At 35.8% G+C, this 21,118-nt stretch overlaps 5 protein-coding genes across 5 annotated transcripts; 2 read left to right on the top strand and 3 right to left on the bottom strand.

Annotated features, from left to right (window-relative positions):
• Positions 1–1,664, top strand: LOC108811208 (protein GOLVEN 7). Its single transcript, XM_018583252.2, has 3 exons — positions 1–108; positions 726–772; positions 1,451–1,664. Exons 1-3 carry the CDS (start codon positions 33–35, stop codon positions 1,637–1,639), a joined length of 312 nt encoding a protein of 103 aa, XP_018438754.2. The 5' UTR covers positions 1–32; the 3' UTR covers positions 1,640–1,664.
• A 2,967-nt stretch (positions 1,665–4,631) lies between these two features.
• Positions 4,632–6,978, bottom strand: LOC108810521 (GDSL esterase/lipase At2g03980-like). Its single transcript, XM_018582629.2, has 4 exons — positions 6,510–6,978; positions 6,063–6,193; positions 5,758–5,985; positions 4,632–5,278 (listed from the first exon to the last, which is right to left on the bottom strand). Exons 1-4 carry the CDS (start codon positions 6,790–6,792, stop codon positions 4,814–4,816), a joined length of 1,107 nt encoding a protein of 368 aa, XP_018438131.2. The 5' UTR covers positions 6,793–6,978; the 3' UTR covers positions 4,632–4,813.
• A 1,705-nt stretch (positions 6,979–8,683) lies between these two features.
• LOC108837154 (uncharacterized) lies at positions 8,684–11,133 on the top strand. Its single transcript, XM_056987036.1, is given in 10 exon segments — positions 8,684–8,942; positions 9,142–9,229; positions 9,475–9,583; positions 9,682–9,831; positions 9,984–10,042; positions 10,294–10,361; positions 10,441–10,644; positions 10,685–10,727; positions 10,805–10,906; positions 10,908–11,133. Coding segments are annotated over 10 exon segments (945 nt in total). The 5' UTR covers positions 8,684–8,934; the 3' UTR covers positions 11,022–11,133.
• A 2,844-nt stretch (positions 11,134–13,977) lies between these two features.
• On the bottom strand, positions 13,978–16,164 carry LOC108809753 (GDSL esterase/lipase At2g03980-like). Its single transcript, XM_018581902.2, has 4 exons — positions 15,882–16,164; positions 15,458–15,588; positions 15,088–15,315; positions 13,978–14,573 (listed from the first exon to the last, which is right to left on the bottom strand). The coding sequence occupies exons 1-4, from the start codon at positions 16,156–16,158 to the stop codon at positions 14,118–14,120; spliced, it is 1,092 nt and encodes a 363-aa protein (XP_018437404.2). The 5' UTR covers positions 16,159–16,164; the 3' UTR covers positions 13,978–14,117.
• Positions 16,165–18,174: 2,010 nt separating this feature from the next.
• On the bottom strand, positions 18,175–21,025 carry LOC108834036 (uncharacterized). The gene is made up of 2 exons (XM_056988322.1): positions 19,688–21,025; positions 18,175–19,397 (listed from the first exon to the last, which is right to left on the bottom strand). The coding sequence occupies exons 1-2, from the start codon at positions 20,796–20,798 to the stop codon at positions 19,363–19,365; spliced, it is 1,146 nt and encodes a 381-aa protein (XP_056844302.1). The 5' UTR covers positions 20,799–21,025; the 3' UTR covers positions 18,175–19,362.
• Between the last annotated feature and the right edge of the window lie 93 nt (positions 21,026–21,118).

Below are 21,118 nucleotides of genomic sequence, written 5' to 3' on the forward strand. Positions count from 1 at the left end.
AGGGAGGTGATCAAGGAGAATCAAGAAGAGTCATGACCACTTTATCAAAGATTCTATGTGTGTTGCTCGTTCTTTTCTTATGCATATCCTTTCGATATTCACTTCATGGTTCGTCTCTCTCTCTCTCTCTCTCTCTCTCTCTCTCTCTCTCTCTCTCTTCTCTCTCTCTCTTCTCTCTCTCTCTCTCTCTCTCTCTCTCTCTCTCTCTCTCTCTCTCTCTCTCTCTCTCTCTCTCTCTCTCTCTCTCTCTCTCTCTCTCTCTCTCTCTCTCTCTCTCTCTCTCTCTCTCTCTTCCTTCTTTAAGATCTTATGAAGCATATTACCTATATCTTGACAGTGATCAGTATAACTGGAAAGCACGTAAAACTTAAAATTCGAATATGCTTATTTCATGTACAATAATTTTCAATCTTTTTGTAAATAGACACTCACTTCTCTTCTTATTTTATTGAAGAAATCTTCTACAAACTATTAATTAAGTACGCAATTTTTCGGTTGAGAACTATGCATATATGATAAAGATGAGAATGAGTAAAGATGTATGCATTAATGTTTAAGGTTATATACTAACTCATCTTTTTTTTAGTCAAACTATTACTTCAAGATTTATTTTACTCTTAGTTTGCATGCATAGTTGACGCAATGACACATGATGATCTCATGCATGCATCGTATACCAATTTTTGTTGTATACCAACTTTTGTTCCTGTTTTGTTCATCACTAGAAGATGGGAATCAAGAATCAAGGCGTGATGTCGTTTCAACTCGTAAGGTATAATATATATGATCAAACTCTAGAAAATATATGATTCTAAGACTTATCTCCAACCCAATCTTATTTTTTCTTCTATAATTTCCACAAAAATATAATAACTCTATTATGGAATAAGTTTTAATCCAATTGTTTACTTTATAATAGAATTACTATTTTTTTTTTATTAACTATGTTGTATAGATAGATTTTACTTTTTCACTCTATATTTTGGAGTGAAAAAGTTAAATTTTTTTATTTTATCTTCTATAATAGAGTAACTATATCATAAAGTAAACCATTAGACCAAAACTTATATTTTTATAATATAGTTACTCTATTTTTGTGAAAATTATAGACTAAAAAATAGGTTTGAGTTGGAAATTCCCTAATACATAGCTTGGGAAATTCCGTAGTGGCAAGATCATTCAGCGCAGTTATTAAAAATCAATTATAACATTTTGTCGAGTTACGTTGATTTGTTATTAAATGATTCTTCTTTAGCAAAAAAAAAATCTTTTTTTTTTGAGAAATCATTTTTTTATCACTCCATAGTTTTGCAGTTACTAGTCTTAAATAAATTCTTCAGTATTGTACGTCCTGTATTTTGTATAATATGTGTTTTTTGTTGTTATATGGGATGGAAACATTACAGATTTTAAACAAAAAGTTATTGACTAAACCGCTTGATAAGTGCAGGTGATCGAAAATGGTGATGTGATGATACGAGGACGAAAACTGATGGTGACAAGTGGAGAAGCAGATAAAGAAACCACGATGAAGAGAAAGAGAAAATCAGGCAAAAGTGTTGACGAGGATGGACTCGTTGCTTTTACTGCTGATTATTGGAGAGCCAAGCCCAAGCATCATCCTCCCAGGAACAATTGATCATAATCCGGTTATGAGATAATATAATAAACGCTACCTTCTTATGAATATCTATATATATATATATATATATATATATATATATATATATATATATATATATATAAGTTTAACTATAACATACAGTGAAATATGTTTGTTATATTATGTGTTTCGTTTGCTTTGTAGTTTATTTTACCTTGTTTCGGCTTAATTAATGGTTTACATATAAACCAACAATTTTGAACTTTTGAAGCTTTTTGTATGTATATGAATTATGATTTTATCATATGTTTCACATCATAGCAAACCAGAAAACAAACAAAACATGAAACTGATCAATGAAACATTTTATTAATACTAAAGACTAACGCTTAAAATGAGGCAAAAAGCTGTAAAAACAAAAGTTTAAACCACCATTTTACTTGTATTTGTAAAATTTTAGGCTAAACTGAAAAGAATCCAACAAATAAGCACCATAAAAACGCATAGGTAATTTAAAATATATTTTCAATAGTATATCTATAAGAATTTGGAACAAATTTTCTTTTACATATGTTAATATGAGATCTATACGGATTCATAGATCAAGAAATTTTTGATTTCTATTACTAAAAATAATAAGAAAATTGGATCCTTATGTCCATATACAATCTCTCACAATATTCAGAACCAGCTTTTGAAAATTCTGATTAAAAATAACATTTGGTACGAAAAGAGATTATGAAAACATTATTTAACCAATTTAACCACTTAATTAAAAATTCATTTACACACGATCACAGAGGATAAAGTGCCAAAGTTTATTTTTTACTTTGACCCATTATTTAACAAATCCAATAATTTGGAACATCTTTTTTTTTTTTTTGAAACATCACTTGAATAAATACTTAAACATTCGAGTTATACTTTGAAAAGGAGAAAATTCAAACTTTTACGAGCATTACAATGAGGCAATACAACATAAATGATAGATGTAGAGAAACATCTAGGCTAAGCCGACAACAAACTCAATATAAAATTCAAATGAGTCGAAGCAAAGTTCACAGCATGCTTAATCACTTTGGATCGTTAAGTTAATAGCCAATCCACACTTCGATATATCGTCAAAATTTTCATTGCATCTTCGGACCCTGTACAAACTGCTTTACAAATCAACAAAACAACTAGGGATTTAGGCAACTTCATCTGTTTTGCAACAAGAAGGCCACACTTTTCAAGGGAAATCTGTTCAAAACAGAAAATATGACATTGTGTGCACAATAATTTGATTCAAAGCCTCGATGAGCTCTCCCAAAGTCAGTAATGAACTGTTAACTGAAACCAAACCCACAAAAGAATTTTTTTGTCAGGCCCTTTCACAATCTAATATTTTGAAAAGTGGGAAGTGGGATGATACCTTTCGAAAGCAACATGGGCCAGGCCTATATAGAAGAAGGAGTGGGGTCTGATGTCAGCACGGCCGGATCTGAGCATTGGATAAAGCATATGGCGGAGCTAAGAGGGAGCACGTTATAGCCAGAAAGAGAGATGGTGGTGATGGAGGAGAGATAGTGATGATCGGAAGGCTGGAGGTTGAGAAGCCACCTAGAAGTGTAACGGAGTCCCATTTACTGGGCCGGCTTACATTGTTAGTGATCCTAGAGAAAATTTTTTCTTACCTTTTAAAATTTATGTCTACTCAATATTTTAAATATTCTTTTTGTTAAAAAAATTAAACAGTAATATTTTGTTACGGAAATAGAACTATTTACATATAAAATATTTCTGGGCTCTTTTTAAATTCTATTTATTTAAATTTTTTAAAAAAATTATGTAAAAATTATGCATTTATAAAAAAATTGGTCAATTGCTATTAATATACGGTGGACACGGGTTTCAACTTAGGACGGTTGCACTGTTTGTCCCCCTAATTAGCCGGCCCTGCCTATATTATGAAACAAAGTTGATAAACTGAGATGGCATGAGATGCTTGTTGCGATTGAGCTTTGACATACGTGAAGTACGATGAAGTACATTGACGATCTGAGATGGGGGATCTAAAGTGCGTTGAAGGAGACTACTTCTACAGTTCTACTAGTGGCTATGGAAGAGGAGGAGAAGAAAAGGTTTATACACATATTGAATAAAAATTAATTCCGCTGCGAGGAATTGAACCAGGATTTCAAGGGTTGAAGGAGACCCTGGTAAATCCTACGTTCGTTTCTTGCATGAAATTGCCTTTGTGCTACAGCGGATATTGTTATTAAGCAGCGAAGTTCTGTTTATAATATATACAGTTCCGTTTGATCAAAATTAACTTATGTCATTTACTTTGTCTCTCTAACAAAAGTACGAAACCGAAAATAGCGACAATTACTCGACAATTAGCATTAAAGAAAATAATGATACGAAAAGGATAAAAACTAGACTAACATGTTTTAAAAGAAAAGGGAAAAGGTGCTAAAAATATTAGGATCCATTAGGGTTTGGGAATTGGACTGAATAAGAATATCCATAATTAGTTACCGTGTCTATAGATATGAGCAAGGTGAGATGAATTGAAGACACAAACGAAGGCAATATAGTAGAACTTACTTGGCCGTTGTCTCCTGATCAGAATGAGAAAGAAAAAAAAGATCGCAGCAACACAAACTTTTGCTCTAAAATTGATGAGATTGGAAGTGTCTTCGGCTTGTCAAGAAGAAGGGTAAACGTTTAGATATTTGTTGCAGAGAGATTTTTTTTACAAGTTGTTTTATCTTTCAACCACTTAGAACATTCATTCACCCTATAACAGTACCACTTAGAAAACATTAATCATAAACTAATCTCTTTGAATCAATTATCCAAAACGTTAAGATTTGATAGCAAATGTTTCTAAACATTGATGAGGAGAGTAATAAACAACAATACATTTCTAAAAGATTGCTCAGAGTAGTGTTAAATCGATCAGCTTTCAAAAAAAGAAAAATCAATCAACGCTGATAGAAGTACAAGATTTTCACATGCTAACAACACAATTCCTCTGTAATATTCAAAATATTCATCAATTTCTCGTTTTTAAATATAACTCCGTTATATACTACAAGCCGCTAATTTTCAGCATTTATGATTATTCTGCATAAACTCTATCTACTTTAATTTTTTTTACTGTTTCATCATACTTCAAATATTTTTCACTACAATACTATTCAACTGATATGCAAGTAAAATTCAATCTATGACCACATGACAAACTTCTCTCTTCTGGAAACATGAAATAGCGTACAAGAAATTCGCTATTTGTGTTGGATGGCGTGGATCGAAGAAGATATACATGTCCGGTTCCTTACACGCCTTTGAGAATGGCAAACAAGTCGTGGTTGAACCTCCATTATAAACTCTAGGACAACATGGGCTTGTAGTGTTCAATAGATTCGAACTAACTTGATTGCTCGAAGGTCCACGAAGTCCCAACATGAAGTTGAAGTAGTCGGAATATAAGAAGGAAGTGTTTGACAGTCTATGATGCATATGCGACAGGCTTTCTCTAAGCTGAACATTGAAAATGTCGATAGCAAGGTTTAAAGAGTCGTTGCAGCTTCCACGAGGTACCGTCTTAGCAATGATATTTGGGTAACAACCTAAAGGTTTAATGTTGTTGACGAAGAAATTCCGTGCTCCTAAGTTATATAATCTCTGCAAAATAAATTAAAATCTTAAGCATAACAAATACTCCGTGCTCCTATAAGATTAACACTATAAAAATCGTTCTGTTCACGGTTTTGTTTCAATGCAGTTTCATTTTCCAAAATAATCTAATGTGCATCATTAGCTGCGAGAAACTCTAATGACTATCACGCCAATAAATATATAATTATGAATTTTACTTATATAATTAAATTTGTATCATAAAACATATATTTAAACGATTGGTAAAATGTCATTTACCTTAAAAGTCTCTCAAAAAAATTGTTTGATTTTTTCATTTGAGAAAATTATTTTCTTCATTTTCATTTAATTTTATTACTTATTAGTAAAGATATCCTCAATGAAATTGTTCTAAACATAAGATTTTCCAGGAAGTACTCATTTCGTCTTAACGTAGACATTCCTAATTGAAACTTAATAACGTAATGGCCAAGTTATTTTTTTTGAAAACCCTAACATTTTTGTACCTCGAGCTGTTTCAAGAACTCATTAAGAAGCATGCTTGCAAACTCATTTGCATCGGTTGCGTTCTTTTCATATGTGAAAGCGTAATCATTGACCCCAATTGCGGTCATAAACAACGATTTACCCAAGTGGCTACTAAGCTCTAACTGCGTCTTGAACTTTTTCTTAAGATTCTTCTCAATTGTTTTATTGAGTAGATCGATTTGGACATTCATCGAGAGACATCTTCCCTGTTCATACATATTAATAAATTTCACTATAGTTTTTAGATATTGCTAAGATATTGTGGTGGAATACTGAAACATACAAATTGCTTTCCTGTGTCAGGAAAAATCCCACAGCTAGCAGAAGCATAGTTAATACCCGTTGAGAGGTTGTTTTTTTCTTTTTTAGATAATCCCATATAAGCAGGTGCTAAAGGAAGTCCATAATAAATAGCTGAAAAATTACATAAAAAGAGAGTTAATATTCTTTTCAATTTTCTATAACTCGTGTGACTAATTACACACAAAAACTAGTAAACTTACAAATAACTAAATCTGCTACAGTTTAAATTAGTATAATGTTAACCCTCTCTTTGTTTTTTTTTGTCAGCAAAAACAAAGAGGGTATTGTAGCAACTATATCAATTTAGTTATTTGTAAGTTTACTAGTTTTTGTGTGTAATTAGTCACACGAGTTATAGAAAATTGAAAAGAATATTAAAGCCTCCTAAAAGGTAAGAAACCAATACGTCAGTAATTCTTTTTCTTACCAATATAATCAGCAATTGTTTTGCCATCACTAAAACGGCCGGTAGCTTTGCCTCCTTTAAAGTTAGAACCATAAGGTTTAAAATTCGCTCTGACTAGGGTCAGAAGATAATTATTGTTTCCTGGATCAACCAATGAATCTCCAATAACATACAAAGCTGGAAAATCCCCGCCAAAAAGCACAGCCTCTTTTTTTAATGGCTTCGTTGAATTTATGGAGGTAACATTGAAAAGGCAGAAGAGGAGATAAATAAGGTATGACTTCAGATAAGAAGGCAAACCCATTTCTTGTATTTTCCGGTTTAGAGAAAAAAGAAAGAACTTAATTAACCCTCCAAACTGAAAATCGACTAAGAGAACATTAGATGAAAAACTGATGATGCGTATGAGAAGTATCTTAGTATAAGTAAGAAATATGATGTAAGAACACTTAAAAGTAAAACACAGAGAAAATGAAAATGAGAAGGAACAAGGAGAAAAAAATCAAGACCTTTGAAGGAGAAGCATATTAAAAAGATAATAAAGATGAAGCTATTTATAGCATTGAATGATAGGACAGTGAAATCGAAATTATTCATAACAATTATTTATCTGCGATGAATTTCTGCACAATGAAAGGATAAACCGAAAAGTACAAAACATTTTGATCATAAAAACGATGTGATATACAAGATATGTTACACGTGTTGTGTCAATATGTAAATGTATTCGAGTGGTTTGAGAATGAGCGTAATAGCAGCAGTGTCGTGCTCAGGCTCACCGAAACTTAAGGCAAGCAAAAAAAGTGTGATCCTTTTCATATTTAAGAAACCTAAAATAATAATGATATTGTTTTAAACAGTGTTTTTAAAACCGGACCGGCGAGCAAACCGGAAATATTTTGGGTCACGGGTCAATGTGGTTCGACCTGATTCAATTGGGTTCGACCGGGTTTGATGTACTAAACTGAATTTTATAATATTTTGTATATAATATGCATATTTTAACAAATAAATTTAGAAAATAGCAAACTGAAATGTAATAAAAGTAATAAAACAATCTAATCATTGAAATCTATATCAATAGGAAAAAATACATTTAAAATTTACATTACAGATTTTTATCACTATAAATCGTTACCATCTTTTAAAAAAATTATATACACATTATGACGGTTGTTGATTTTCTATGTTTGAATTTGATGGAAGTGGAATTTCTTGATCATTCTCTTCCATTACTTAGTAGTTAGTACACTGCAAAAGTTTGCAAAGAACATCAAAGACACAAACATAAGTCTTCAATTATTAATTTCACTCATAAAAATAATACCTTGAAAAGTATAAAATACTTTGTGAAACATCACAAACTTAAAAAGAAAAAAGATGTCAAAGACAAAAATACCTTGAGTTGTAGTGTGTCACAATTCCTATTTTTTATTTTGAAGAAAACTAATTATTTTATTAACAAAATTTTTATTTTCTATACGAATCAGGGTTTAACCGGTTCGTTGGTTCACCGGTTCCCGGATTTTTAACGGTTCAATATGAGTTTTTAACTGGTTCAACTTTGATTGGGTTTTGACATTAACTCAACCCGGCTTGGTGTCCGGTTCACGGTTGAACCCGGTCCGACCAGCGGTTCGGTCCGGATTTAAAAACACTGGTTTTAAAACATTGATACATAACAGTACCAATAAAACAAACAATATAGAAAATTAAAAGCAAGATTTTTCTTTTCTACAGTAAAAATTACTTAAGAAAAAATAATATTCAACAAACTCACATTTAAAAAAAGTAAAGTAAAAACAACAATTGTGAAGATTCAAACAATGAACTTAAACATAATAATTTGAGAAAATAACTAACCACAAAATAAACCTTTTTAGAAAAAAATATGGCCCTCTATTTTGCAAAGTTTTTGTGGCCTTAACTCTTTTCCATGTTTTAACATTCATTTGCATTCTCTCCTTCCTCTCAAGTCTCATAGGCATATTAGTTTATTTCTTTTTGTATCAAATAGTCAGGTGAAGATACTTTCTTTTGAAAAAGGGGTTAAAATCTAGGGACTCGAGCCGAGGAAATTTTGGTCCAAGATTGAACCGGGGATTCGATATAAAACCCAATTAGACCCAGTGTCTAAACCCAACCTGACACGACATCCCTTAACTAGAACTGCCAGTGAAGGTTGCTTCTTCCGACCAATGTGATATCTTTTATTTGATATATTAAAACAATTTCCGGAATAAAACCCAATTAGACCCAGTGCCTAAACCCAACCTGACACGACATCCCTCAACTAGAACTGCCAGTGAAGGTTCCTTTCTTCCTCTCTAGCTAAGCCACAAAGAGACGCTTGCTTTCTACATGATTCTCTGTTGCTGATATTCCAGTGAAAGAGGGTCGACCCGATTCGTCGTTTATCATTTTTTTTCTCTAAGCTGCCAACAACATGAACAGGTTCTCTCCCTTTCTTCCTCCATTTTGTTTTTTTTCTGATGTCTAACAAGTTCAGGTTAGCTATTTGGCTGCCTTTGCAACTTAAAGTCTCGATTTTTATTTATATTTATTATGATCCAGCTTAGTTAGATAATTAGAGAGAAGATTATGTGATGCTTGTCTTACTTATTTTTCCATGCGATCCGGTGTAATTGGACAGGGTGCTTTCAAGGACTAATGTCTCAGTAACAACAAAGATCTTCCGGAGGACTTGTTCAACACACCCAGCCTTTACTTCTGGTTCCAATGTAAGCTTCATTCTTGACCTGGATGGATCAGGAAAGAAAGACACTTTTTTTTTTTTGATATTGACATCCCCAGAGTCTTCTTTGGTCGCTCTAGTGTTGCGACAACAATACACTTATTTTTGTCTGATAAAATGTGATATCTTTTATTTGATATATTAAAACAATTTCCGGAATGGGAAGTTGAAATATGATTTTGTCTGTCAATACAAGTTAATAATAGTCACATGTGTTAAATGATTTTGCAGGAGGAGGAGAGCAATGTAAAAATTAATTCCATTGAAGATGATAGTCCACAACATGACATTGCTATTGTTGGTGGTGGAATGGTTGGAATTGCTTTTGCTGCTTCCTTGGGTACTAGTCTTTGATTTTTCTCTCGAGATTAGGCTGTAATTTATGGTCAACATTTTTATACTTGTTGATTTTTTACAAGATGTTTGTTATTCTTTCAGCTAGCAAGCCACTGACAAAGCACTTGAATGTTGCTATTATTGACAACAATCCTCTTTTCGGGACAAAAAGTACCATAGAGAAAGGTCACCCACCTCCACCTGATCCTAGAGTCAGTACTGTCACACCTGCAACAATATCCTTCCTCAAAGGTAACAAACACTACCTTGTTTCTGGACACAGTTTCTGAGTTTGAGATATGCTGGTTTAGCCACTTTGAACCCAATTTTTGAGCTACTATAGTCCATGATATTTCCTTTATAGTTATATCTTTGGAGTCATTTCTTTGGTTTTAATAATGCAGGTATTGGCGCCTGGAAATACATCGAAGAGCAGCGACATGCGTATTTTGACAAAATGCAGGTAATGATTATTAAGTTTTTTATGATTTTAGTGGAATATATATTTCTTGACTATGGCTCAACATTGGTTTGATTTTTACTGCCGTTTGGCACTTATCTATTTACATGTTAGTATAATGTGTCCCTTCCTTTATTTGAAGTTGACCTTAAAACCAAAGCTACAATCAGATCTAGGTGTAATGATCTACTCTCTGTAGGATCTGCATTATAATGATAAACAAAGTCATATTTTTTTTTTGTGTGTGGTTTTAGGTATGGGACTACACAGGTCTTGGATATACAAGATACTATGCTAAAGATGCCGATCAAGATATTTTGGGGTAAACAAAATAATATTAATATATACATATCTGCATGCATCCGTGATAATGTTAATACCTGTGTACTGACATGATCCAGGTGTGTTGTGGAGAATAAAGTTCTTCAGAGCTCTCAGCTATCTTGTGTGCAGGAATCAGATCTCCAGAAGACTATCTATCCAGCGAGGTTAAACTCAATGGATACGTTACCTAGTTCTTCCTTGACTGGTCTTGGTGAAGAACCATCCACAAGAGATTTGTTCATGCGAGGACGCCTTGCCAAGCTGGAGCTAAGCGTGTGGCTCTAGTGGGTGACTCAGCTCATACTGTTCACCCCTCTCCAGAGCTATAGCTCAAGGCATTGCTCTTGGTACTGATATTGGCGAGGTACATATGCTTGGAGTGGACTGGATTCTAAGTCTTAAACTACATGTGTATGATTGCTTGAACATTTTTTCTTGTAGGCGAATCTGCTCAAACGATATGAAGCGGAGAGAAAACCTGCAAATATAGCAATGATGGCGGTTTTAGATGGAATACAGAAGATGTACGCTGTGAATTTAGGACTCGCTGAATGCACTGAGAGCGGCTGCATTTCACGGTGCTCACTACATTTCCCCTCTTAAAAAGCGTATCATATCATATGCTTCAGGAGACCAGTCTTTGCCACTCTTTTCTTGAGCAAGCCAGTCGAGATTGGTCGCCCCTCTATCAACAGCTCTGTATCTTTGAATTTTATATTTCTGAATTAAAATCTTGCATTTAATGATAATATTAAAAATAGTTTGCATGATATTAGGTGTAGGCTACACTGTCAATGGCAAGGTAAAGACACTGTTTCGTTTCAACTGTGTTTATTATTACAGCAAGTATATGTGTTGATGGTGGGAACATATGATCTTAATCAGCTGTTGTCTATAATATATAGGACAAGACTTAGATTCACCCCCTATGGTGAACCTTTAAATTCACCATACCATTTATGACCAATGAAAATGACATGTAGATAATTAAATAAAACATTATAAATTTATTTTAAAATAGTTAAAAACGAATAATGCCAATTCTAAACCACAAATCTTAATTTTTATACCCTAAATATTAATTTCTAAATTTAAACTCTATACCCTAAACCAAAATCCTATACCCTAAACCCAAATCTTAGACCCTAAACCCAAACCATAAACCTTAAATCTAAATCTAATACCCTAAATCCAAATCCTAGACCCTAAACCCAAACCGTATACCCTAAACTCAAATCCTAGATCTTAAACCCAAACCGTAAACCCTAAAATAGAATTTGGATTTATGGTATAAGGTTTGGATTTAGGGTCTACGATTTGGGTTTAGGGTACTTGGTTTAGATTTAAGATTTATGGTTTGGGTTTAGGGTTTAGAATTTGGGTTTAGGGTATAGAATTTGGGTTTGGGGTCAGGGTATAGGATTTAGGTTTAGGGTATAGAATTTTGATTTATGGTATAGGGTTTAGATTTAGAAATTAATGTTTAGGGTTTAAAAATTAAGATTTGTGATTTAGAATTGTCATTATTCTTTTTTAACTATTTTAAAATAAATTTAATATATTTTATTTAATTATCTACATGTTATTTTCATTGGTCATAAATAGTGTGGTGAATTTAAAGGTTCACCGTAGGGGTGAACCTAAGTCTTGTCCATATATATATTGATCGGTGCTATAAATTGAACTTATAAAATGACTGCTCTTCTGATGCAGCGCATACTTTGGACCATGGGCTTACGGGTTACGGTTTCTATTTTATTTAGCCATTATATTAATTATGAGGATAAGTACAACTTGTGTAGATTAGAATATGGAGATACGGTCACAATCTCGTTAGCCTAGTATATATTGTTTGATCTGTAGCTTTGTAAAGATTAACTATTGGTATATTGAATAATAAAAACTCTAGAACTTTGTTCTTCTTCCTTGTCTTCGGTATTCTTCGGAATCAACAAACATCAAGAACCTTCGTTTGAACGGCTATTCTTCGGAATCAACGATCATCCAGTCCTCGTCGAGCGGTCATTCCTGTGGGAATCAACGATCTTCGAGCTTATCAAACTTGACGCTGCGCCAGTTTGGTATCAGAGCAAGCACGTTCTTGTCCGGATTTTTTTTTCTTTTTAATCATGGCATTTAACAATTTTCTCCGTCTCGAAGGATCAACACAGCAGCGAATCACTATCAAATCTGTTTTCTCAGACTGAAGACTACAACGAGATTGAGATTTCTAGTGAACCTGTTTTTGACGTATATGATGACGAGCTGATTTTCTGTCTTAATGATGAAGAAGTATCAGTTACGAATTATGGAGATCTGCACCGGCGGATTGGCAAGGAGCAACCATATCCCTTTTCTCAAAGAGAAAACGACTTGTTGAACATCTACAACGAAAAGGAGATCAATGATGAACCTGTTGTCAATATCTATGATGCTCTTGATGATGAACAATTATCAGATAAGAGAGATGTATTTTCGTCGGAGTACATCTGTTGTGAAGTTCCAGTACGTGGTCGTGATGTTGAATCTTATGATGATTTAACTGTTGGCGTACTAAACAGATATGACATGAATTTCATAGGAACTCTGAGTAAGACAGATAGCAATATGTATATTGTTTGGGAGGAGCAACCTATGGATTGTGTTCTATGGAAAAAGGAAGATCATCACCAAATGAACAAAGAGCCGCCAGATATTGTTCACAGGACGTATACTTCTCATCTTCCTTGCTTGTCTGAGTTGAGTTTTTTATTTCTATGTTTGATCGTTATGTGTGGAATTTTTACGACTTTAGTTAAATGTTAACATGATTTGTTTTCATACAAACATTTCAATGAATAATCTTCAAAGTTCTATTTCTAAAATGCAATGTATGTCTGATTTGTTTGTCAGCTTTGTTCCTGCAGTTGAATCAACCCAAAGAACATAAACCATTTTTACACGATACAAGTTAAGAGAAACCATCCAGTCGACGAATTCTCCTACAACTGCTCGATTCAAACTGATCTTCTGCTTCTTCATAAAAAGTTTCACCGCCACCGGCAACAACATCTAAAGCCATTCAACTCTGTCTTCTTCTTCAATATTCAATTTTTTTCTCTTTTCTCCCTTCTCTCTTCTGTTTTCCTCTTTAATTTGGGGATTTTTTTTCTCAGCTTTTGATTTATGAGTTTTTCAGGTCTGGGTTATTAATTTTTGGTTTAATAGATATAATTGACCTTAATCGGGTCACTTATTGGTCTAAAGATGGTTTCATTAACCAAAACGGTTTAAATTTACATGCTTAGACCGAGTGATTTAATTTTGTGGGTTCAGGGATTCCAAACTTTTAAATCATCGAGAGATTAGTGTTAAGCTAAAGCTTTATGGAGAAATATGTTTCGAAATTTTAAGTCGGGGATATCTACAATGATGCTATAGATTGAGAGACATATGGTGCTATACGATATTTCTCACTGGAAAATAGCTCATCGACCCATATATTAATGTTGATTTTTTACTTTTGACTTAAATTTTAAAATGATTTGGTCAAAAACAAATACACATACTTTGGACGCTAAGGTGAGTGCATAAACGCCAAAATAACTCATATTTAGAAAATTGACACCATCACCATTGACAAATATTCTAAAACGTTAAGGTTAGGTACACAAATGTTCCGAAACATATTGATCATGAGAGCAAAATAAACAACGACAGAAACAAGTAAAGTTGTAATTTTCTTAAGATTGTTGCTGAGTAAAGTTAAATTTATTTACTCACACAACTTTGCAAACTTTCTCTGCTGGAAGCATCCAATCGAGTACATGAAATTCGCCAATTGAGTCGGATGAAATGGATCGAAGAAAATATGTGTATCTGGTACTTTGCACGAGCTTGATCCTGGCGTGCAACTCGTCCTTCTACCTCCATCATAAACGCTAGGGCAACAAGGGCTTGTCGAGTTCATTAGATTCGAACTAACTTGATTGGTCGAAGGTCCTCGAAGTCCCAACATGAAATTGAAGTAATCTGAATATAAGAAAGAAGTGTCGGATAATTTCTCCTTCAAATGAGTCAGGCTTTTCCTTAGCTTGGCGTTGTAATTGGCAACCGCCAGGTTTAAACTTTCGTAGCAGCTTCCACCTGTTTTAGCTATTATGTTTGGGTAACATCCTAATGGTTTAAGGTTGTTGATGAAGAACTTTCTAGCTCCTAACCCATGCAATCTCTGCCAACAAAAATCAGCATATTTAATACAATGCATCTTGATTAACCCTGAAAAACTATTTGAGCCTAAACGCGGACTAATATATATATATATATATATATATATATATTAAATATTTGATTAATTTCAAATATTGTTGTAAATTTAAATCTATTTTCGGTTCTCAGTTTAACCAAGGGTCTAAACAGTGACCAAAGGGATGAGTAAGAATAGACTATTTCTTATCATTCCTTTTAATTTACACCATTATAAAGAATATTTGTTATTTAGGATTTTTTAACATTTCTTCATATTTAAAGAATAATAGACTAGATTTATTCCTTATCAAATTAAGAGAAGAACACATTTTACTTTTGTTATATTCCTCTTCATTCATTTTCTTCTTGTTCTTCTTATTTTTAAATGGTTACCAGTTATGTTTGGGGTGGTCTATCTCAATCAAACAAACATTACCATAAGCTTACGTAGTGGCCAATGAAAAATTGGTGGAACCCCAAACATCATTTTGTTTTACCTGAATTTGTATCAAGAAATCATTAAGAAGCTTGTCTGCGAATTCATTTGGATCGGTAGTTGTCGTATTATAGTAGAAAGCGTAATCGTTAATTCCAATGGCTGTCATGAACAACGATCTAGCCAAGTGGTTAGTGAGCTCTGACTTCGTCTTAAACATTTTGTTCAGATTATTGTCGATGGTTTCTTTGAATAGATCGACTTGGACACTCAACGAGAGACATTCTCCCTTTGTTCATAGGAAGAATCATACAAAACATCAGACAAAAAAAAGAATCATACAAAACTCATTAGTTAAATAAAAAAATTCGACTAAAATTAGTTAAACAATATTGCGAAGAAATATCTTGTAGAATATCATTGAAACTTACCAATAGCTTTCCTGTATCATTAAAAATCCCACAACTAGCAGAAGCATAATTAATACCAGTTGAGATATTGTTCTTTTGTTCTTCTGATAATCCCTTATAAGCAGGAGCCAAAGGAAGCCCATAATAAATAGCTGAAAGCATTACAATACCATTAGACAAGGTTTCAATCTCAATATAGGAACTCATATTCCTTTTCAAAAATCCCATCCTACAACAATTTATCTTTCTTAACTTTCAATATTTATTATGTTATTAGTTTCAATAAAATTTCCAATCAGAAATAATTTTCGACAGAATTGTAAAAAAATTACTGGTTAATGTTATACATCCTTTGCGTGATTAATTACACCACCTATAAAATATCTCAAACATAAAACAATCCCTAAACTAAAAGGAGAGCAAAACATATTTTGTTTGTTCTTACCAATGTAATCAGCGATCGTTTTGCCATTGCTAAAACGACCGGTGGGTCCTCCTTCAAAGTCTGAACCGTAAGGAGCAAAATTTGATTTGACAGACGTCGCAAGATTGTTATTGTTCCCTGAATCAACCAATGAATCTCCTATAACATACAAAGCCTGAAAATTCCCGCCAAAAAGCACAGATTCTCCTTTTGATGGCTTCGAGTTAATGGTGGAGACATTGAGAAGACAAAGGAAGGTCAAAAGAAGGCATGGATTTAGAGAAGAAGGCAAACCCATTTCTATCTTTCTAAAAATAGAATGTAATGTGTTGGTCTTATTAACGTACAATGCAAGGTATATATACACAAGATTTACATGAGTAGATAATGACCAAGTTATAGTCATAGTTATCTCTAATATTAACGTCATTATCTCTATACCCCCCCTCAAGTTGGAGGTGAGAGATTATGAATCTCCAACTTGGAAAGCAAATAACGAAATGTAGTAGAAGGCAACGGTTTGGTTAGAAGGTCGGCGGGCTGCTCCTTTGTAGATATGTGTTCAGTCGTGATCAGCTTTGCCTGAACAGCTTCGCGGACGGCATGACAATCGGATTCGACATGTTTGGTGCGCTCATGAAAGACCGGGTTAGCAGCAATATAAATAGCGGCCTTACTATCGCAGTACAATCGCATAGGAGTAGAATGCTTAACGCCAAATGATGTGAGAAGCTTCTTGATCCATTTGAGTTCCTTGAGTGCATACGACATGGATCTATACTCGGCTTCGGCAGAAGACATAGAGACAGTGTCTTGCTTCTTAGTCTTCCAAGATATAGGAGAATTGCCCAAAAGAACAATGTACGCACTGAGTGAACGTCTGGTGAGAGGGCAGGAGTTCCAATCAGAGTCGCAGTAAGCTGTTACCGTAAGATCAGAGTCGGACCGAAGAAGAACACCATGATCTGGAGTTCCTTTAAGATAGCGAACTGCCTGCAGAGCGGCATCCCAATGAACCTGAAGTGGCGACTGCATAAACTGAGAGAGAATGTGGACTGTATAGCTGAGATCAGGCCGTGTAAAAGACAGATAGATCAGTCTGCCCACCAACCGTCGGTATGCTGCGGGATTGGCAAAGTTTGGGCAAGCTTGAACTGCAAGTTTATGATTGAGAGCGATAGGAACCGACGCAGGTTTTGCACCCAGCAAGCCAGCCTCTGCTACAATATCTAGTGCATACTTTCGCTGAGAAAGAAAGATGCCATCACCACTACGAGCAATCTCAATACCGAGAAAATACTTAAGCTTACCAAGGTCCTTCATATGAAAGCATTTACAGAGATAGTTCTTGAAACGCTGCAGAACAGATATATCATTGCCAGCAATGACAAAGTCGTCAACATAGACGAGTATATGAAGACTCGTAGAGCCTTTAATGAAGACGAAGTGTGTGTAGTCAGAGGTGCTCTGTTCAAAGCCGTATTGTAGTAGAGCAGTCCGAAGCTTCTCAAACCAGCATCGAGGAGATTGCTTTAGACCGTAAATTGATTTTCGAAGCTTGCACACCTTAGTAGGATCCGGATTCTCAAAGCCAGGAGGGAATTTCATATAGACCTCCTCCTTTAAGTCACCATGCAAGAATGCGTTATGAACATCCATTTGATGGAGCTCCCACTTGTACGCAGCAGCTAGTTGAAGAAACAAACGGATAGTAGTTGGTTTGGCAACAGGAGCAAATGTATCTGTATAATCAAGACCTTCGCGTTGACGATTACCACATGCGACAACACGAGACTTATGGCGAATAATCTTGCCATTAGCATCATATTTGTATCGATAGACCCATTGACACTCGATCGCTTTCTTGCCTGGAGGCAGAGGTGTAACGTCCCAAGTATGTTGGTCCTCAAGAGCAGTATATTCATCAGTCATAGAATCATTCCAGACGTCATCAAGAGAAGCCTCCTTGTAGTTTCGAGGTTCAACGTTGGATGTAATAGCCGCAAGAAACGCCAAGTGGCCTGCGGAAAAGTTAGCTCGAGAGAGATATGTAGATATTGGATAAGGTGTACCTGAGACCGTAGTCGTAGAACCAGGAGAGGAAACCGATGTGTCGAGAGAGGGGGGTAGAGTAGTGCAAGTAGCGTTAACGACGTAATCTTTAAGAAGAACAGAGGGTTTTGAGACGCGCTTCCCTCGTCCAAGAAGTTGAGGAAGACCAGGAGATGTAGGAGATGTAGGAGTCGGAGCACCAGTAGTGGTGTGCGAGGGAGAGGAAGGAGGTGGAGGTGAAGATAGTGGCGATGAAGAGGATGATGGTAGTGGTGATGCAGGAGAGGATATTGGGAAAGGTGGTGATGGTAAGGGTAAAGGTAATGAGGGAGTAGTATCAGGTGAAGGAAGAGATGATGATAAGGGTAACGAAGTAGTAGCATCATTAGGTGGCAATGTAGGCGGGGTATTAGTTGTAGTAGAGGGAGGATCATGTAATAAATCTATATCATCGAAAGCAAGCTCAGGAGGAGATATAGAAGTAGGGGAAACAAAAGTATCTGCAGGGATACCAGGGAACTGATCTTCGATGAAGATAACATCGCGACTAGAGAAGAAGACGTTGTCGTCAATGTCATAGAGGCGCCATGCCTTTTTGCCATAAGGATAGCCAACGAACAGACATTTGCGACTTCGTGAAGAAAACTTATCTTTCGTACGATCCTTCTTGTGAGCGTAAGCCAAACAACCGAAGGTACGGAGAGAGTCATATGATGGAGCCGAACCGTAGAGAAGACTGTATGGCGTTTGTCCCTTAAGGAGAGGCGTTGGAGTACGATTGATCAAGTAAGCAGCCGTGAGAATACTCTCGCCCCAGAATGTAGTAGGTAGATTAGCCTGAAACAAAAGTGCTCGGGCAACATTAAGGATATGACGATGCTTGCGTTCGACGCGACCGTTTTGTTGTGGTGTATCAACGCAAGATGTTTGATGCTGGATTCCTTGTTGGTTAAGAAACGATTTGAGCACCATAAACTCAGTACCGTTGTCTGAGCGGATAGCTTTAACAACGTGACCGAATTGTTTCTCAGACATGGCGCAAAAATTTTTAATCAAGCCTTGAACTTCTGATTTCTCCAACATCAGATAAGTCCAGACGGCGCGAGAGTAATCGTCCACTATGGTCAGGAAATAAGCGGCACCGCAAGATGCAGGAGTGCGATAAGGACCCCAGACATCGACATGAATTAAAGCAAAAGGTGCCGAAGCTTTATTACTACTTTCGGGAAAAACAGATCGAGTTTGTTTAGAACGAAAACAAATGTCACACGAGTGTGTATCATCTAAAACAACTTTAGTATCAGAAAACGCAGGCAATGTAGAAAGCACTTTAGGAGACGGATGTCCAAGTCGTCGATGCCATAAAACAGTAGGTGAAAGGTTATCGCCGCGTGTTTGACTTGATCGAGCAACTGAGACTCCTTTATAGTAGTAGACCCCCTCTCTCTCTTCACCGGCTCCAATCAGGGTCCTCGTAAAACGGTCCTGCAGTAAACACAATGTGTCAGTGAATATGGCAATACATCCAGTTTGTTTAAGAAGACGGGATACAGAGATTAGTGTGCAAGTAAAGTTCGGAACGTATAACACATTGATTAGGAAATAATCCTTGCTCAATGGTAGAGTTCCGATCATTGTAGCCCGAGAAGCTGTTCCATCGGGAAAAGTAACCGGAGAGGGAGTAATAGGTATAACATCTCGTAGAAGAGAAAGATCTCCGGTCATATGGTGCGATGCACCTGTATCCAAAATAACGTCAGAAGTATTTGTAATACCAGAGAGACGATCGACTGAGAGTTGGTTTTGTTGAGTTTGAAGTAGGTTGATCAGTGCTGATATCTGATCGGAAGTAGTAGTAGAGGTAGGAGCAGTATTAACAGCTGCTGCAGAAGTGGCACGACCGCGACCACGTCCGCCGGAAGTAGAGAGACGACCGCCGCGACCTCTGTTGCTTGGACCCGAAGTACCCCGCGAACGTTGTTGTTCGAGAAACCATTCCGGATAACCATGTAGGAGAAAGCACTCAGAGGCTTCATGTCCGGTACGCTTGCAGTGTGTACAAGAACGGTTGGCGTCTCTGTTACGGTATGGAGTTGCAGAAACAGAGGGCGATGAAGCTGGAACCGTAGAATCTGATTTAACCGAGAAACCGATAGCATCTTGTTTAACATCAACGGATCGCATATTGTTGAGATGTTGCTCAGCTCTTATGACCCGTGAGTAAACAATATTAAGGTCAGGTAAGGGATCTTCATCAATGATGAGAGATCTGATAGAGCCAAAACGAACTCCATCGAGACCAAACAAAAATTTATGAATTTTAGCATCCTCACGTTCCTTATCAAGATCAGTAGCAGCGTCGCAAGTGCAAGGAGTAATGGACCTGAAGGTTTGTTGCTCTTCCCAGAGTTTAGAGAGCCGTCCAAAATATTCAAGAACGGTTTGACCATTCTGCTTGCAGTTAGTAATCTCGTCTTCGACTAGGTGCTTACGGACACTGTTCTTGACTGAGAATCGTTGCTTAAGTGACTCCCATAGCTTTGAGGCATCTGCAACATGAGAGACAGTAGAGCGAACTTGTGGATCAATAGATGTACGCATCCATCCAACAATCATAGAATTGGTAGACGTCCATCGAGCAAGATCAGGGTTAGTCGTCGGTTTTTGAATAGTTCCGTCGAGAAACCCTATCTTTTGTTTAGCTTGGAGAGAATTCCAAAACTCAACTGCCCATTCAGAGTAGTTATCACCACGAAGTAACACCGGTGTAATTAGGGCTCCCGGATTATCGGAAGGATGCAAATAGTAGGGATTAGTAGAAGCCAGATTCCCAGAAGTAATAGAACCGGCAGTATCCGTAGTAGTAGAAGCAGAAGATGCAGCCATGATTATCAAGGAGACAACCACGAAAAATAGAAGTAGAATAAGGAATTAGGTTTGCGGAAACGAAAAAATAGGTTTCAGAAATCGTATAGCTCTGATACCATAAAAATAGAATGTAATGTGTTGGTCTTATTAACGTACAATGCAAGGTATATATACACAAGATTTACATGAGTAGATAATGACCAAGTTATAGTCATAGTTATCTCTAATATTAACGTCATTATCTCTATACTTTCTCTCGTATTTAGAGAAAGAAAAGAAATAAACTTGCAAATTGGAAAGAACGAAGATGAAAGTTAATTATAAACGATTTGGAAAGC

Source organism: Raphanus sativus, chromosome 6 (assembly GCF_000801105.2).
Source record: "Raphanus sativus cultivar WK10039 chromosome 6, ASM80110v3, whole genome shotgun sequence".
Lineage (NCBI taxonomy): Eukaryota > Viridiplantae > Streptophyta > Magnoliopsida > Brassicales > Brassicaceae > Raphanus > Raphanus sativus.

Coding starts and splice junctions, on each gene's coding strand:
- LOC108834036 (XM_056988322.1), bottom strand. CDS start 20,798: ATGGCTGCATCTTCTGCTTCTACTACTACGGATACTGCCGGTTCTATT. Junction 19,398..19,687: donor CTCAGTCGATCGTCTCTCTG/GTATTACAAATA, acceptor TGTTTACTGCAG/GACCGTTTTACGAGGACCCT.
- LOC108810521 (XM_018582629.2), bottom strand. CDS start 6,792: ATGGGTTTGCCTTCTTATCTGAAGTCATACCTTATTTATCTCCTCTTC. Junction 6,194..6,509: donor AACAATTGCTGATTATATTG/GTAAGAAAAAGA, acceptor GTAATTTTTCAG/CTATTTATTATGGACTTCCT. Junction 5,986..6,062: donor CTGACACAGGAAAGCAATTT/GTATGTTTCAGT, acceptor ATGTATGAACAG/GGAAGATGTCTCTCGATGAA.
- LOC108809753 (XM_018581902.2), bottom strand. CDS start 16,158: ATGGGTTTGCCTTCTTCTCTAAATCCATGCCTTCTTTTGACCTTCCTT. Junction 15,589..15,881: donor AACGATCGCTGATTACATTG/GTAAGAACAAAC, acceptor TAATGCTTTCAG/CTATTTATTATGGGCTTCCT. Junction 15,316..15,457: donor ATGATACAGGAAAGCTATTG/GTAAGTTTCAAT, acceptor CTATGAACAAAG/GGAGAATGTCTCTCGTTGAG.
- LOC108811208 (XM_018583252.2), top strand. CDS start 33: ATGACCACTTTATCAAAGATTCTATGTGTGTTGCTCGTTCTTTTCTTA. Junction 109..725: donor CTTTCGATATTCACTTCATG/GTTCGTCTCTCT, acceptor GTTCATCACTAG/AAGATGGGAATCAAGAATCA. Junction 773..1,450: donor ATGTCGTTTCAACTCGTAAG/GTATAATATATA, acceptor TGATAAGTGCAG/GTGATCGAAAATGGTGATGT.